Genomic DNA, 17,765 nt, shown 5'->3' with positions numbered 1-17,765 from the left:
AAGATTGTTTTTATATTAACAAGACAAAAGGTATGATATACTTAAAATTAGATTTATAAAAGTATCTAAATTTCTAAATACACTTGTATTTATAAAATCGATATATTTAAGTACAAAATATACTATTGAAATTTATATATTTTAAAGACTATTCTTAATCGGGAACGAAAAAGTTTATTAAAAATAAAAACATATCAGTTGCTCTTTATCTTTTTTTAAGATACCATATAACATAGCTATGAAAAATTTTTATTTATGTTTGTGCATTTGCGATTTGTGTCCTCCGACCTGTGTTACAAACGGCACGTTGTACTGACGATATGTAATTAGTGAAAATAAGTCGAAGATATCTTTCGCCGATTATAATTATACATTAGTGAAGTCTTTCAAGAGATGCCTATATCAGTATTATTGTTATTTCGTACAAAATGTAAAAAGTAGCAATTCGTAGTAGTGATATTTTTGAATGAATTTGTAGAACGATTATTCCTTAACAAGAAGATTTAAATAAATATTTTGTTAGTAATTTTTGAATTTTTAACATTAAATGTTTTACTTAAGTATCTATTAAATTTTAAAATTTACAAAAAGTATATTATTTTTAAATTAACAATTAAGAACTAAGCGTTTAATGTACGCTTAGAGAATTAGATCCACAAAAGATATACCTAAGTTTTTAAATATTATAAGAAAATGTTTAAAATATCCTAATAAAATATCGTAAATAAAGCAAGTTTATCGTTAAGGAAAAATCGATTTAAAATTCATAGAGAAAAATGTATTTCTACTATTAATCTTTTATGGGACACTATACATTTATGAATCCTGTGTAGGATTTATTCTACTTTAATTTGTGGACACATATCGGCGCAACTACGACAAAATTATTTCATGTTCTCGACTTCGAGAAATAAGATGTAAACGGGGAACAGGTGGTGTGTAAGCTAAGATTGAATAGTGTATAAATTATATCTAGCGTATCTTGTGACATAGATAGGAATTATATTTTTCTCTGGATGTTAATCGGTAATTGTTATCATAGATATGATTACATTTTTAATAATTGTGTTTTTGTCTTTAAACGAAATGCAGAATTAACTGACGTTGAAAGGTGACCATTTTTGTGGCCATTAGTTGCGTTCAACGGAATGAAATTTAATTCTGATCCGGCTGACGCTATTCAGTAATCTTGATCTAAAATATAATATTTTGTTTTAACATTTAATTTCTACTGATCAATATATATTTTTTCTAATAGTAATGCGATGTTGCAATAATATTGTATCATACATAATAAATTTCTTGTTCAAAAAATTATAACTTACTAATTTCCATCGCGCAGTATGATGAGACTTACGTTGTCATGTACTTATGTTTGTTGCATATCTTGTTATAAGATAATAAATTGCTTCAGGCTCTAATATTTCTATAGCCCATAATGTTTTATTCATGTCCTTTCTTTAGTTGTTTCATAAATATATAAATGCGAAAATTTAGCCTAAATTGACTATGTACTATAATGTTGGAAATCATAATTTTTTTTCCATTTATGTTCATGTAAGTGTTTATTCTGTCATTAATTGAATGAGAAATCTATAAAAATTACGACAAAAATATTATAAATTCTGATTGTAATTAGCACAAACAATAATTAATAAATGGCTGTCATGAATGATTTTGTAACATGTTTTCCAAATATTTTAAGTCTAACCCATTTACGTTCATGTTTTCCAAATATTTTAAATCTAACCCATTTACGTTCATTTAGCATATACAAATTTTCTAACAAATAATAATAATAATTCCGTTTCTCAATATTTATTAATGGCTTTTGTAATTTTCAATTAATATTACCAATACTCAATAACCAGCACTTATTATAACGCATTTTTACTTTCAAGTATTTCGAAACGTTTCTGAGATACACTTTAGCATTTGATTACATCGAAACATTATCACACGAATATATGTATTTTTGAGTGTGTTATTTGCTATTTAACATTTTATTTGACTATATATATTTTGAGTTATACAAATTTAAACAATATTATGCCATTTTGCTAATGTGGCCTTTTATGGATATTGATTACTCACGACCTCTCTTTTGAAGTGTTCATATTAAAATAATTATTTGATAATCGATTGTAATTCTACTGTTAATCTATAGTTTATTATTTAAGTGTATTATTTTAGTATATTATATATTTGTTTAGTATATTAAGTGTATTATTTTTAGTACTGAGATTTTTTGTACTGAGCAGCTTATATGCAGAAGTTATGTGAATGTATATCTTTTTACTCTGTCAAAAATTATTACTCTTCAAAAAAAATTAATGTATCAAATGGAAAATTAAAATCCAGATGCTATAATCTTAACTAATCGAGTTAAGGGGGGAGGGTCATGTAAACAGGCGTTTTTTTACGAATTTATTTATAAAAAAATGAAAAGGTTTATTAAATTTTGGTAAAGAACATCGTAATATATGTATCATTCGTATAAAAGATTTGATATCAACAATTGGCGCCAAGTTAAATTCCATGTAATTCGGATACCAAATTAAATAAATAATGAATATTAATCTAATAATATGTATCATTTGTACAAACGATTTGATATCAACAACTGTGGCGCCAAGTTAAATTCTACTATCAAAATAAAAAGTCAAACCCAAGTAATACTTTTTGAGCGTTACCGACTTAGCGTCGATAAGGCCTGCCACTACTATGACCCAGCGAATTAATGCTCCTCACTGTAGTACAAATTTTCTAACTATCACTAATCTTTCGTATTTATACGTATATCTTATTGAAGAATCTTCCTAATGGAATCCAATCCAAATGGTTTAAATTCCTCTTAAATGAAATTATTATATCACAAATCATTTAAAGACATTTTCTCTTTCAACTTTCACAGATTCGAAAATCCTTTTGCAGGATTAAAGTACACACATTAATACGTATTTGTGAGGTAAAATTTATGCCAAGAACGACAAAAAATTTAAAAATTATGGAAAGCAAGTTACTTGGATTTAAAGGGATCCTAAAGCGAAGCTCGAACTCCGACAAATTCACTAGATGTCGCTGTTTTTCCAGCGCATCGACATCCTTTATATACTACCACATCAATATCTCACGTACACATACGTACAAATTTTCTAACTAACTATCTTTCGTATTAAGTATCTAAACCTAATTTTAATTAACTCAACATTGGTTGTTCATGTAATCCCTAGTCCAAACCGAGCTAATTTTATAGATACAAAGTACAAAACTTTTATATAAAGCAAATATTGTTACAAGTGGACGTCAGAAAAGTTGATAAAAAAATTATAATTTTCCAATTTTTTTTCGTTTTTCGCACGAAGTCAACCGGTTTGAACTACATTATCGCTTATATTTTAATTGTGGAGAAGGATTTTTAATTCTGTAAAGGCAGTTCGAAAATTACTTATTTGAAGAATAATCGGTAAAACAGCACGACTTTAGGTTCCCCTTAAATGTGAAATAAATTTTGCAGTTGGATTTGTATTATTCATAGATTTATTTTTCATACTACTTTTATTGCAAAGCATTAACAATGCAAATTAGCAGGAATAACGTGAATCAAGTTTTTTAATATTCACCGATAGCAGATTAAAGAAGATGTTTTTATTATCGGTCTCAATTTATATTCTAACTTATCGACTCGAAATGTTACAGTCATATCAGAAAGTGAGTCTGTGAGACAGTCATGTCCTAACCTCTTTACTTTTGTAAATGTCAGTCAGTGTTTATTTTCACAGATATCATTATTTATCAGGTATTTATTCTTGTTTTGTACTATTTTTGCAAATAAATATCATTATAATGATGTAATTTAACAGATTATCACATAGAATAATTCACAATTCGCGAAACAATTAGATATTTTATCAACAGTTGTGTTTTACAGGTTATAATTTACAATTAAAAAGAAAGGAAATTAGAGAATAGCATAAACATTGTTAATATAAGAAATTGGCATAGCATATAATAGACATAGGAGTATAAAATAATCTTCAGTCTTATATATCTTATTTTTATATATGTGTAGCTAATGTTATGTTCACACGGGATATATGATAGCTTTTGCCAATTGTTTAATTTATTCAGTCACAAACGATCTAAAGCATCTAAATCACATTAATTACAAGAATAAGTTAAAAAGTTAAACAAGATATTACAAAAATCTCTTCACTCTTTAACTTATTCTCGTAGAATAGAACGTGGAGAACATTTTACATATTGACTACGTATTCTAGTTCTAACTTCTATAATATTTATATTTATTTCATTTTCTTAATGTAGTTTACAAATTACATTTTCATAATTTACAATTGAAAATCATTCTCTCCATAGATCTTTTGTATATATTTCGCATTCGTTGATGCTTATACATGTATAATAAATATGTTACCAAATTTAAATACAATAAATTATACAAATACGGATGTAATTGCTACTTGGAAAAATGATGTTGCATTAATAACATTAGTTAACAGCAGTCTAATTGGAAAAATATTCTTGTTAATTTAGTAACAATATTAATACTCCTGTTTACTATCTCAGACTGTGACATCAGCAGCGAGAAGACACACTATAAAAATCTTATAAATTATAAGTCTATTTTTTATTGATGAATTTTCTGAACTGGTGCATACCAATGCAATAAATTCAGAGAGTTCATTGATAAAAAATAGGTCATATATTTGAATAGAAATGTTTTTCAGTAAAATAACATTTGCAAACGATAGAATAGATTTATAAAGTATACCGAAAATTATTTATTTCTATTTATTTCTATCCGTTTATATTTAATTCTATATTATTTAAATAACAGTTTATCATAGCTGTGAATATAGCTAATTTCGTTTGTAATTATGTATAATCTTGGTAAAAAATTTTTCATGCATGAATATGTATAAATATGTATAACATACATAAAATGTATTCATAAACATGTATAATCATGTATGAAATATGTCCATATATGTTCATACATCTCTCTTTCTTTTGTAAAATTACTTTTTAGTGTAATAGAAATAATAATAGTAATGTAAAAACATTAAAAATAATTAAAATGGTAATTTTCATACTATTTATTTTAGAAAAAAATCAAATTTGAAGAAATGTAAAAAAATTACTTATATATAATTATATATAAAATTATGCATAATTTTGTATGAGTAATTTTTTTACATTTTTCCAAACTTGTTTTTTTTTCTGAAACGAACAATGCGAAAATTATCCTTTTAATTATTTTTTATGTTTTCACATTACTATTATTATTTTTATTACACTAAAACGTAATTTTACAAAAGAAAGAAGGATGTATGAACATATATGGACATATTTCATATAAAATTATGTATGTTTATGAATATTTATGTATATTTATACATATTTATACATATTCATGGATGAAAAATTTTTTACCGTGATTTATTTCTAGATATATGGTTATTTATTAATTAACGAAATAAATGGAGAACTTTCGGTATATTTTATAAGTTGATTCTAGTAATTGTAAGTGTCGTTTTATTGAAACATATTTATATATCAATATATTCTTTTTTAATTTTATTATATATTTTCTCGTTTCTGACGTCATAATTTGAGGTAGTAATGGCGAGTGAATAAGAGCTTTAATTAGACAAATATATCATGTTTCTATTTTAATAAATGTTGTTTGTTTTATTAATACTGTTATCGAAATAGTTTTAATTATATTGTTGTCTACTAATGTTGTTAACGTAACATTAATTTTTAACATATATATAGATTTTTCTGAAGTTTTTTTGTAAATTTTGTAAAATAAAAGTACCTGCAAGCTTTATTACTATAATCGATTTTTGGAAGTAATAATTTTTAAATGACATTTTTATTTTCTGATATATTTCGCAATAATCATTGCATGCTTTAATATGTTAATTGAGAAAAAATGATTGCTATATTTTCGTCACAATCAAAAGCAAGTCAAATCTCAAATCAGTCGAATAAATTGGGCAGATATTTCCAACTTCTTGCTCTTCTCATTGGAGCGCTAGCAATTATATCTTGATGAATAAAGCTAACAGTTATATCTTGCCAAACATGTCTTTTATGGTTTATTGCCTCGTATCTGTTTCGAATAAGACATTCTTCTGATTTTGGTTCATTCGTTTTCCTCTGACCACGTAGTACGGATCATAAGTTGTCAAGATTTCATCGAGCGTACCGCGTCGTCGGTCTCTCGGTGTCAGTCGCTGGTTTGACAATTCATTCGCTTTAATGTTGAAGTTATCATTGTTATATCTAGACATCTCCATCAATAGCGTTTTTAGACTCTCCGCAATCGGAGAACTTATTATTTTAGCGCGATTCTCGTCGTTCATAATTCGTGGATTCGACAACGAGAAGAGATCCTCCACCCCGAAATTTTGCCTTTTTTTACCTCGGGAAATAATATAAGGCTCGCTTTGGCTTAGGTGTTCTAAAATATCACTGTGCTTGTCTCTTCGCTCTAAAGACAGCTGAATTTTTTTTTCAATTTCCTTCAACCATTCGTTTTCTTGGAACTCCGATGTAATCTGACAGTCTTTGCAAATATTACGCTTTTGTCGATCATTTGAAATCTTTGTTTCGGAGTTTCTCGAGTTGTATTCGTTTGTTAATTGTGAATCTGTTACTCCAATATTGTTATTAATTTCAGATTTATCTTCCTTATTCTTTGCTTCCCCTTCACTTTCTTCTAATTTCTTACGATAATGAAGTTTCCATGTTTTTTCGATGAATTTATTACGATCTGTATCTATCTTATTTAAGCCTTCTATTCCGTTGTTAATTAAATCTTTATCTTGAGATAGGGTGAGATGATTATCAGGTATACTTAGATCGTTCAGCTTTTCAACATAATCCTTATTCTTCATTTGCTCGTATGTTTCGGTTTCATTCTTTTCGACATTTTTCTTAAAATTAGTGTCATAGATCTCTCGTTTTTTATAGGTTTTAGGAAGTCGATTTTTTAGTAACATAAATTTTTTATTTATATTATTAATAGCAAAATGACTTTTCCTATTATTAAATCTTTTTACTTGATCGAGTTTCTCAATTTTACTATCATCAGTATCATTAAAAATTTCTTCGCGCTGTATCTTCCCTTTTTGCTTAATAAATTCCGTGATTGTACCGTCATTATTTCTGAAAATTTGGTTTTGTTTTGTAAAATCACGCGACGATCTTTTCGTTAAATTCTTTAAATCAGCTTTTTCATATTTTTTATTAAAGACATAATTTGTACTCTCCATCTGTTCATCTTCTGATGATTTATCGATTTTGAGAGGTTTCTCGAATGTATTTTCTATTCCGATGATCGCATTATTATTTGCATCTCTGTTTATATCTTCAAAAGAATCATAGTGATTTTTTTCTTTCATCCGTCTATTATTTTCATCGGCTATTTTAACCTGAGATCCTTCGTTCGTCTCGGTAAATCTTCTTACTCGACTTTTTATCAATAGTTTTTTGTTTGGTATCAATAGTTTTTTATTTGGATAATCGAGAGTTGCTTCTATAGTTTTCCTCGCTTGTTCCGGATCGTTAATTCTATAAATTTTCTTTCCTCGTGTCAATATGTAAGGATCACTATTATCTATACTCGAAGAGTCTATATAATCAACATCGACGTCAACCCACCTTGGTTCCTCCACGTAGAATGGTTGTTGAATCTGCCAGTTCTGTTTACAATAGTTTTTTCTTGTCGAGCAATTTTCTTGTAGATCGTAACCGGCGTCCTTCTCTTCTTGTATGCCGATTGAGATTAAAACTCTTGGTTTGGCGCTGTCAAGTTTGGATTTATCGGAAGATAAATCAAACCGTGCCAAATCATGACGTCTGTAAATAAATTATAATATATCCTATTTTTTGTTCATTTTAATATTTTATTGTGCATACTATTTTCTAATTATAAGTGGAACAATTTTGTAAATTAATTGAGTCGATCTTCTTTTACTGAAAATTTTATTATACTCTGTTTTTAATATTACGTTAATAAGAAATTTGAAATCTGTTATATTGTTCAACAGATAAAGCATAATAAAAAATGAATAGGATTTTGTATTGTACGAATTTATAATATTTGATTACTGTGATAATACATGAATGATATATTAGAAATTTAGACATGTGTATATTAGATAGAATTTATATCTAAATTTTTAATGCAAATTTTTAGTACAGAGACGACTGCCACTGTAAATTTTATTTGTTTTACTACCTGATGATTGCCATTGGGGGCAGTTTTCTTGATTCGCTAATGAATCGTGTGTCCGAAATTCGAGGAAACTGTCTGTCATCATAATTTAAGGATTCTTCTGTTTCGGAAGGAATATCCGCTCGTGGTATTCGCTTTATTTTTCTATTCCATAGTTGCTTGTCACAAAGCCATGCCGGCTCTAAAAGACGACATGGGCTGTTTTCCATCTTAAAACATAAAATGAATTTCTTACGCACTTTTTTACTAAATTTTAATCGATCATAGCAAACGATGAATAATTCTTTATTTTGGAAGTTTTTTTCTTTATTTTATTGAAGTTTATATGCAGCATTTCAATACGACGTTTCTATTTATTTTTCAAAAAACAATTATATTATTTTAAAATGGCTACAAACAATATTTTACTTACCAAAATATTTTCGCATACTGTTACCAATACCAAAGTTGTAGCCAGCAATATTTTCTTCATTGCTGAAAGATAAAAGATTTATGCGTACATTACATTTCATTCAATACTATGATTTAGTACAATGTAAAAAGCTATAATTTTATTATAGCAATTTTATCATTGCCATCAGAATTTCCATATTATAAGAAAGAAAACATATAAGATAATTATTATAAAAAAATATTTAACAGTTAATATCTGATTAATTTATGTAATTAATAAGATCATTATAAATATCGACGTCAATCATATAAACAACTAATTTTTTTTATCCTATCTCATTAATTAATGTCTAGAAAAGTAGTATATAAAGTATTTTATTACAATTAGTTAATGACGAATTTTGTAAAAGATTTTAATATAGAATTTTCAGGACAAATAAATTTTAAAAAATTGAAAAAATTGATTAATGATATTGGTTTTATTTCAATAAAAAAAAGTCGATTATCCTTCTCACATTCGACTATGATTGGTTATCAATTCTTACGGCTTAAGATTAAAGCTTAGATAATGGCTTATTGTAGGAAACCTATTAAAAACCATTTTTAGTGTATCTATATGATATAATTTTGTATAAAATCACGATTTAGAGAAGATCGCAAGCTCGTGGAAGAATTCACTGTTTTTTAAGCCACTTGTCAGCACTCCTTACCTGTTGCGGTGTTCAACTGACGCCAACTGTTGGCAAGTTTCTCCGACGTTCGCGAGTTCTTCGACTAGAATGGCAGTGGGTCGACTCTTGTCCGGATATTTATGTCCACTAGTCGAAACTCCCGTGGGCCATCCCGTCGCGGTCGAAGGATTAGGCGGATTGCATGGGGAATTCGTTCACCTGACGCGGATACCCACGTCAATCTACTCCGCCAGCGAGTGCAAACATCCTGACGTCTATGTCTGCTCGCCTCGCTATCATAACGTTATGATACTTATTGTTAGAAAAATTATCGGTGGGAGAGAGATATTGTAGAAGCAGCACGGCAGAAAAAAATGTCACTCAGTTTTCCGCCCTGAGGCCCGCAGTAAACAAAGATATTGCCATGGTTCCTCGAGGATTGAATGTTGCGACGGTGAATTCCAAATTGATTAAACGTTTTCTCAAACTACATAGAGTAAATCAACATGAGATTTAGAATTGGATAATTTGATAAATAATTATATTACAAATGTAGGAGAAATGATTGTGACTTTTTCGTAGATGACCTTTTATTTTTAATTTATTTTAGCTGAAAAATTCTTTTGTTATTTGTATGAAAAAGATTTTTATTAGCTATAATTTCATTATAATTTCTAAAACTTGTGCGTGATTTTTAGGTGAAAGGAAGGAGTTAGTGAGCACAAATTAAAAAATTGTCAAAAATGGTAAGAGAAAGAACATTATGACGCAAGAATTATTTTTCGTTTTTGTTATATTTTAAATAAATTGAATATTGTAAAAAATAAATTTTTAAAAAGTATCTATTATGAGCTTTTGAAATATGTAAATACATAAATTTACGTGTTTTCTAATTATTACTCAAATTTTTTGTATATATTCATTAAAAATTTGAAATTTAATTATTAATAAACTATTAAACACATATATTACTTAAGCTTAACATTTTCAAACTTATTTATACCAGCGATTTAGATTTCTCGGCGACGGCGACTGTCCAGATTGGTTGCTGGCGGAAATCAACACACTTTCGCGAATGGTATTGTGTATTGCTCAATTTTTTTTCTCTCTCTGAGGGGTATATTTCTATATTTTCTATACAATACTTATTATCATAATTGTGTTATATTTACAATAGAAAATTTACAATAGAACCAGAAAGAAGAAAAATAGTACATATAACTTAAAATTAGAGTTGGAATTTAAATTAATATATTAAAATATTAGATTTATGACAGAAAGTTTCGACTATAAATTTATTAATTTTTTATCAGCCGAACAGTTAGCTAAAATGATATAATAAATTACAACATACATGTGAAACTTACGTTGACTGCATGAATAAATATGTAACTAAAAAATAAAGATAAAAGTAATGATAAAAAACTATACCCACGATCAGACGCATAAGAACATGAATAATTGTTTGTGTGATCATGGTGCTTGCAATAGAATTTAATTAGATTTATCATTTAATTTTAGAATTTAATATTAGAATTATCATTTAATTTGATATTAAATTTATTAGTTAGTCTCTGTTAGTTTACGAAATAAAGAGGCACATATCCTATATATCAAGACAAGATACTAACAAGGACATGATGTTGGCTCATTTTTTTTAGAACTGTCTTACTCCTGGCTCACGTCGATTTTTAGAATTGTACTAAATTCTCATCAAATTTGATTTCTCATCAAAATCAATTACTCCAACGTCATGCCCTCCCCTCATGAGATACTTTTTGGAAAAATACATTCAAAATATTTTATTTCTAGACTTCAATTAAAATGAAAATGCTAGGTCAAGCAGTGGCTAAATACTTGACCGAAGGAGAACTTGATGTAAGTAATATGTGATCTATTGTTAAAAATTTTCAATTTAAAATTATTTATTTTTATTGCAAACATTATAATACGGAATCCAACAAAAAGAAATTATTTTAAATAAAAGTCATTATTTTTTAAAACTTATAACAATATGTCAATATTTTCTTTCCAATTATATCGTATATCCTTTAACTTGGATATACATTTATATTAATCAGTTAGTTGTATAATATAAATAAAATAAACGATTGAAATATTTAAATTATACGCTACAAATTTTTTTATATCAAATATATGACAATTATCCTTAATTGCATTATATTAAATTTTTTAGGAAGAAAAAATTAAAAAAATCACACAAGACGCCAAACTTGGTGCGTGTAACTTTGTATATTATTATAATTCAATAACCAAATAAAATGATGCGATAAATAATTAATAAAAGAAAAGAAAATATTGAAATTTATTTTATTTAGATGTAAGTGATTCGAAGGCAATGGTAGCCGCCCTCGAATTGATATTCACATCTTCCGCTCGATATGGTGTTTCCGCCGCTGATTTGAGCAGCGAACTGCAACAATTGGGGCTTCCGCGAGAACATAGCACTGCTGTAGCAAGGCTTCACACAGATCACTGTCTTCAGATCACGGCTGTTCTTTCCTCTCAATCTTTAAGAGGTGCAAGCTCTATATTTTTATAGGACTGAAAGAAAAGTAGGCTAACGTCACACAAATTTAAATTGCCGAAAAATTTTAGCTCGTAAAAGTATATAAAAGTTATAGATTTGTATATCATTTATGTTTCTCGATTGCGATTCAAATGTCTTGGTTTATGCAAAAATTTACTTCTAACTTTTACATTCGTAGTTAGTCGCTTATCCTCCATCGAAGTATTACCTTGCGATAGCTCGTCGCCTGTTTCTGCTGTGACATTAAAATTGAAGAAAATAGACGGAAAAGAGGAAGATTCCACTATAAATATCTCCAAAGATGATGTGCAAGTTTTATTGAAAGGTAAATTCTAAAAATTTATAGAAGTGGCTAGTAGAACTTTTATCGAAATTACACTTTGTGTTTCAAGAAATCTATTATACTACGAATTTTCAATTTCATATTACACATAACATGCGTGCACGCAGACTGATATACATTTTATAATAAAAGATATTCATAATTTTATTTTTCAGAATTGAAAAGAGCACGAGCGCTAATGGAAAATTTATGAATATTAAATAAGATAATAATTACAACATTTTATAAACATAATTATTGTGATTTATTGTGATGAAAATATTTGCTCTTTGTCAATAAATATGTCATACAGAAAGTAAAATTAATTCTTTTCAGACTTTTTTAATTCCTGTTTCCAAAACTGATCAGGGAAATTGAGGAGAATTGAGCGCACCAAACTGTTCGTCGAATAATTTACTTTTATTCTCTTAGTAAATGAATATACAAAGTTTACATTTAGTTTACTGGTTTATACGATGCATTGAATAATATTGATACGTTGTGACGATAATAATGTCGCTGTTAATAATCGCGCGTGTCATTCTTCCCTCTGCCTTTGCTGCGTTCATACGTATTCGAGCACGATGTGTCAATACGTATCGTCAATTATTAAAGTGTCGGAATTAAAGCGTACGCAAGGAATAACAGATTCGTTCGAAACGTGTTGCATATTTCCATATATCGTCCTTCAGTCTTCACTCTTTTATTTCCAAATCTGAGTAACGATTATGTAATTTACGTGTTGCATATTTCCATATATCGTCCTTTAGCCTTCACTCTTTTATTCCCAAATCTGAGTAACGATTATGTAATCTTTTCCCTAAGCCGGAAATGTGAAAAATAAAAATTTTTATTATCGAAGGTAATGGAAAAATCTTTCACTTTTCACATTTCCGCCCTAGGGAAAAAAATTACATGATTGCTGCTCTGCCGAGGTCGCATTCAAAGATACATGCGCAACTGAACGACGTAGTGATACAAAGCGAAAATTTTACGGAGGGAAAAGAATGTCCTCCAAAATCTTAGGCCAGCATAGATTCTTCGGGAGTCGGAAAAAATTGCGCGAAGTCGAATTCTCGCTTCGGAGCAGGGAAACAAATTGTAACAATGGAAAGGAAATCCTTTTAGATTGTAATCAACGAGACGCCCGTCGAGTATTGATATACCGATACTCTGAAAAATGAAGTTCATCGGGGAATATGGCATCGTGCTCCGTAAATATTTTTTTTTCTTAGGGCGCGCGCAAAGCGGTAGCGTTTAATCATTAAATTTGAATAAATACCAAGGCTAATCTAATCAGTCTTTATACAATTATTCGTACACATTCGCTGTATATGTGTCCGTCTCGCTCACACTCATACATACACGCACACTCGCATTCTCTCGGTTTTCTTCACTCAACGCGATTCTTCATTATTTACAAGTGTTTCGGAGGAGCCGTCGATATAATGACACATCGATTAAGTGCTCTCTCGCGGTTATACATACACGTTCCTGGGACGCGACTCTTTGGAGGGCTCTGACCGGCTCTTTCTTCAATGCTCTTGCTGAGGTGGAACCAAGGATTTCGCGCGATCAATGATTAAATAATAAAAAAAAAGGATTTCGATCAGCCAATTTCTCTCTCGGCCCTTGGTGTCATTTACTTCGTTACCTTAATCCCGTGCAGACGACTGTACAAATATTACATAAAGTATTAATTAAGAATTCTATATTTTCTTTAAATTACTTATTCTGATTTTTCCTGGCGAAAATCAGACAAATCGGAGCGTTAGTCGAATATAAGGGGAGAGTAACAGAAGCATAAACGAAGCTTCTAGGAGGCAAAAATTGAAATAATGTTTCAATTTTCGCTCCTTAGAAGCTTCGTTTACGCTTCTGTCACTCTCCCTTTATATTCAATTTATGCTTCGATTTGTATTTTCACCAGAGTTATTATATTTGGTTTTGTGTATGTATTTCATTTTTTCTCTCTTAAATAAATGGATCTCCTGTAAATATAGAATAGAATATTATACTGTTTTGTCTATGGGAAATTCAAATGAAAAAAAGATGAGAAAACATAGATTAAAAATTTAAACGTTATTTTTTACTTATGAGGATGAGTATTATAATAGATGAAGATGAGAATATATTCACTATTAATTAATTTAGAAATTTACACAATACCGTAATTGGTATCTGTTTTGCTAACAGGATAAGGTATAAGCGATTTAGGGCTGTGTGTCATATGGCAATAGAGATCTTGCTCCTTGCTTCCGAAACGCCTCCGGTGCGGAGCCTTCCTCGACTGCATTACGGTCACACCTACGTCTAGGTTCTAGCCGGATCTAAAACGAATTAGAGTACGGTCGCTGACGGTAAAAAAATATTTCTGCGAGAGACAGCTTTTTGTATCTCGTCGCTGCGCTTGTTTCTCGCGCATGTTTCTCGACTATCTGATTTTAATCGCACGCAAGTAAAACGAAGCAAAAATATCGTTGAGAATGGGGCAGGCATCCCTGCAAAGCTTTTGCAAACACAGGTGCAGAAAGATATAAATACATACAAGAACTTTTGAAATTAAGAATAAAATAAAACGTGATTTTTGTTCTTTTTCTAAAGGAGATCAAAAAGATTAGAAATAATACAAATGTGATTTTTTTTTCATCAAATCTTTCTCTTTCTCTGTAATTTAGAAACGCTATAGATGTTCCATTTAATCCAAAACAAAGAACATGTAAAAATACTATATCTGGAATAATGATTTCGAGATGTGTGCCCATCGTCAACGATTAACTATTTTCTATGATGGTCATCGCGATTACGCCGCAGTAATATACGCCATTCATGGTGCAATTATCAAAAGATAGGTTTTTTCTTTGTGCTACTACCATTGTTGTGTGCATTTTTAAAAAATTGTATCAGTGGCGATTGCAACGGCGCGATCAATAATGTATCGATTGTATATACGCGAGCTAACGCTATCAGAAATCTCCGTTGAATACCTGATAAATTATGAATGCTGCTCGCAAGGGAGTTAATCAATTATCGTTCTTGAAGATACATACTGAATAAAGTATTTGATTTAATATTTGATTCTTTCAATGTAGACAATTTGTAGAATTGCTCTCTTAAGCAAACTGAAAATACTAATTAATACATTAATTTTAATTATAACTTTAATAATTTAAATTATAGTGAAAAAAGAAATAATATAGAAATTTGATTTATACGAAATTAATAACTTTTGCCCAGTACATAAATAATTTATATAATAAAAATGTAGAGAATGAATTTAGAGCAATAAGTACACAACACAGTTCTTTGAAGAACGTCCTGAGACCTGAAGCCGTCCTTATTTAGGACGTAGAACGTTCTCTAAACGTGACAGTCTTAAGGACATTCTTTGAAAAATTGTGTGAGTAAGTTTTAGTAAGTAACAAGCAAAAGTCATGGAAATTACTAAAAACTAGAAATATTATATTAAATCGAGGAGAGTCATGTGTTCTAAAATTGAAAATTTAGTTTGAATGTAACTTTAATAGCTGGAATAAATTAAAGATTAAGTGGTGCTGCAACGAAGATTTCTTGACAACGTACGCGCGCATGAACAAATGTGGAAGAAAGTGTCATGCCGAAGCATTTGCATTGAGAAAAATATGTGATCCTAGCGTTTAAATACCTACTTCGAAACAGAATCGAGGATAGCGTTATCGGACTATGTAGAACTACAAACAGGAGAGACAGAATAAATCTTTCCAAATTTAAGTTCTTTCTCTTTTTTCTCTACGAAAATTCTCTCTACTGAAAATTCTCCTATTTCTTCATCTACTAGCGTATTGAAAATAGTCATTAAAAAATATGTTTGCACTACATTGGGTACTATTAGAGCTCATTGATCATTAAGAAGTCTGGTCCAGCCCTTGATCGATGCTTCGTGCTATTGCTTGAGTATCCTCGTAAATGTCTTCGCGAAATGCATGGTCCTTGCGAGATGATATGTACGATCGGCAATGACAAAGCGCTCGATAAGTCGTATAAAAGTGACGGACTTGCCGTTCGTGATCAATTGGTCGATCTCTTGTGCTTTGATAGGTGCTTTCCACAGCTTACAAGACAATACGATTATTCACGGTTCACAAAGAATCGGAATCCAAAGTTTAAACCTGCACTATAAGATGAATCTATTTCATGAATAGCTGCAAGCTCATGTGAATATTTGAATGTCGCTAATGTATTGTTGTAAGATGAAATGTCTTCTTGATATAAAGTATCTCAAGATCAATCATTACAACCCATTAGATTTGCACTTGGATTATTCATCACATTTTCTTCGTGTAATACCTTAAGTAAATGGAAAGCGCGGAATTTTTCAGAATAAATCTCCCACGATTTCGTGAGCTATTAATTACCTTTGCTCGTATAACAACTCGTAACAAAAACATTCTATGAACAAGACTGAGAACATCGCTATTTCTAATACTGGAAGATATTGAAAAATACAGATATTTGGTTTCATATTGCATTGCCTCATGAAAAGTATGAGTTCCGAACAATGCCGTACAAGAACGCTCACGCTTTCTTTTTATTATTGTTGTAGTTATTATCTTTACGGAATGCATAAAAATCTTTTCGGCCGCAGTCACATATCATACTGGTCTACAATCGTAATACTACTTATTTATCATTGCGTTCGTATTTTCATATCGATGATTACAAAAAATGTTTTTACGCTCATCACACGCACACAATTAAATAAGTGCAATATTTCATTTCATTTATCTAAAAAAAATGATACCTACAATTTTATATAAAGTTAATAATATATTATAAAATATTTGACGATGAGAATAATAATAATAATAATAATAATAGGCAATGATACATCATAATAATAGTGAATTTAAAAAAAGTATATCAATTGACATGAATTGCAAAGCAGTGAACTCATTTACTTACATTTTTCATTTTTATAAATTACATATATATTAAATTTAGTTTATTTAATAATTTTAATTGAAGTAATGTAACTTCATTTGTCTGACCTTTTTTTAAATTTACGTTATAATCTCAAATGTTCCTTCTTTAGCCTATCGCAATCTAACGGAAAGCCAATTTGCTGACTCACATGCAATTAAAACCATTTCTATTAAAAAACGAATTCGATTACATTGTTAGAAATAATTACAAATCAATGATACGCATTGCCATCCATAGGATGCATTTCTTTAATATTGGCATATCATTGGGCGGACGAAATGATTTGTAATATTGACTTCCGGAAGATTCGTCGAAAAGCGAAGAAGAGGTGAAACAAACGTTACGTCATATTCTGAGGCAATATCTACTGCATTAGATTGCGAGAAAGACTTTGAGGATGTGATGCATCTTTGCGAGACCAGTCTCTATCATCACGCGTCTCATAGAATGATATACATATAGTCGCGAAAGAACACAACTTAGCGAGAACGTATCCTTTATATATATATATATATATACAGGGTGTTTCCAAATTAAATGGCAAAACTTCGGGAGCGTGTAGAGGAGTAAAAAACTAAGAAAAAAAGTCCTATAGAC

The 17,765-nt window shown here is 29.4% G+C and overlaps 2 protein-coding genes across 3 annotated transcripts; one reads left to right on the top strand and one right to left on the bottom strand.

Annotated features, from left to right (window-relative positions):
- The first annotated feature begins 3,732 nt into the window (after positions 1 to 3,732).
- LOC108730973 (COMM domain-containing protein 4) lies at positions 3,733 to 12,436 on the top strand. 2 transcript variants are annotated; one of them, XM_018460986.1, is made up of 8 exons: positions 3,733 to 3,799; positions 10,032 to 10,079; positions 10,340 to 10,411; positions 11,146 to 11,211; positions 11,531 to 11,570; positions 11,673 to 11,873; positions 12,063 to 12,209; positions 12,383 to 12,436. In XM_018460986.1, the coding sequence occupies exons 2-8, from the start codon at positions 10,077 to 10,079 to the stop codon at positions 12,418 to 12,420; spliced, it is 567 nt and encodes a 188-aa protein (XP_018316488.1). In that variant the 5' UTR covers positions 3,733 to 3,799; positions 10,032 to 10,076; the 3' UTR covers positions 12,421 to 12,436. The 2 variants fall into 2 exon arrangements, with proteins under 2 accessions (XP_018316488.1, XP_018316489.1); XM_018460987.1 differs by lacking the exon at positions 3,733 to 3,799 and having other exon boundaries at positions 10,001 to 10,079.
- Positions 5,920 to 9,600, bottom strand: LOC108730972 (uncharacterized). The gene is made up of 4 exons (XM_018460985.1): positions 9,373 to 9,600; positions 8,682 to 8,743; positions 8,273 to 8,478; positions 5,920 to 7,890 (listed from the first exon to the last, which is right to left on the bottom strand). Exons 2-4 carry the CDS (start codon positions 8,739 to 8,741, stop codon positions 6,126 to 6,128), a joined length of 2,031 nt encoding a protein of 676 aa, XP_018316487.1. The 5' UTR covers positions 8,742 to 8,743; positions 9,373 to 9,600; the 3' UTR covers positions 5,920 to 6,125.
- Positions 12,437 to 17,765: the final 5,329 nt, after the last annotated feature.

Source organism: Mycetomoellerius zeteki, unplaced genomic scaffold, assembly GCF_001594055.1.
Source record: "Mycetomoellerius zeteki isolate Tzet28-1 unplaced genomic scaffold, Tzet1.0 scaffold98, whole genome shotgun sequence".
Taxonomy (NCBI): domain Eukaryota; kingdom Metazoa; phylum Arthropoda; class Insecta; order Hymenoptera; family Formicidae; genus Mycetomoellerius; species Mycetomoellerius zeteki.
The sequence above is the reverse complement of the archived record's forward strand: the minus strand, read 5'-3'. Positions and strand labels throughout refer to the sequence as shown.

Bases quoted from the DNA above. Each gene is read 5' to 3' on its own strand.
- LOC108730973 (XM_018460986.1), top strand. The intron at 11,874-12,062 runs GTGCAAGCTCTA...TTACATTCGTAG, and splicing joins TTCCTCTCAATCTTTAAGAG to TTAGTCGCTTATCCTCCATC. The intron at 12,210-12,382 runs GTAAATTCTAAA...TTTATTTTTCAG, and splicing joins TGTGCAAGTTTTATTGAAAG to AATTGAAAAGAGCACGAGCG.
- LOC108730972 (XM_018460985.1), bottom strand. From the start codon at position 8,741: ATGAAGAAAATATTGCTGGCTACAACTTTGGTATTGGTAACAGTATGC. The intron at 8,479-8,681 runs GTAAGTAAAATA...TTATGTTTTAAG, and splicing joins CAGTATGCGAAAATATTTTG to ATGGAAAACAGCCCATGTCG. The intron at 7,891-8,272 runs GTAGTAAAACAA...ATTTATTTACAG, and splicing joins CCCCCAATGGCAATCATCAG to ACGTCATGATTTGGCACGGT.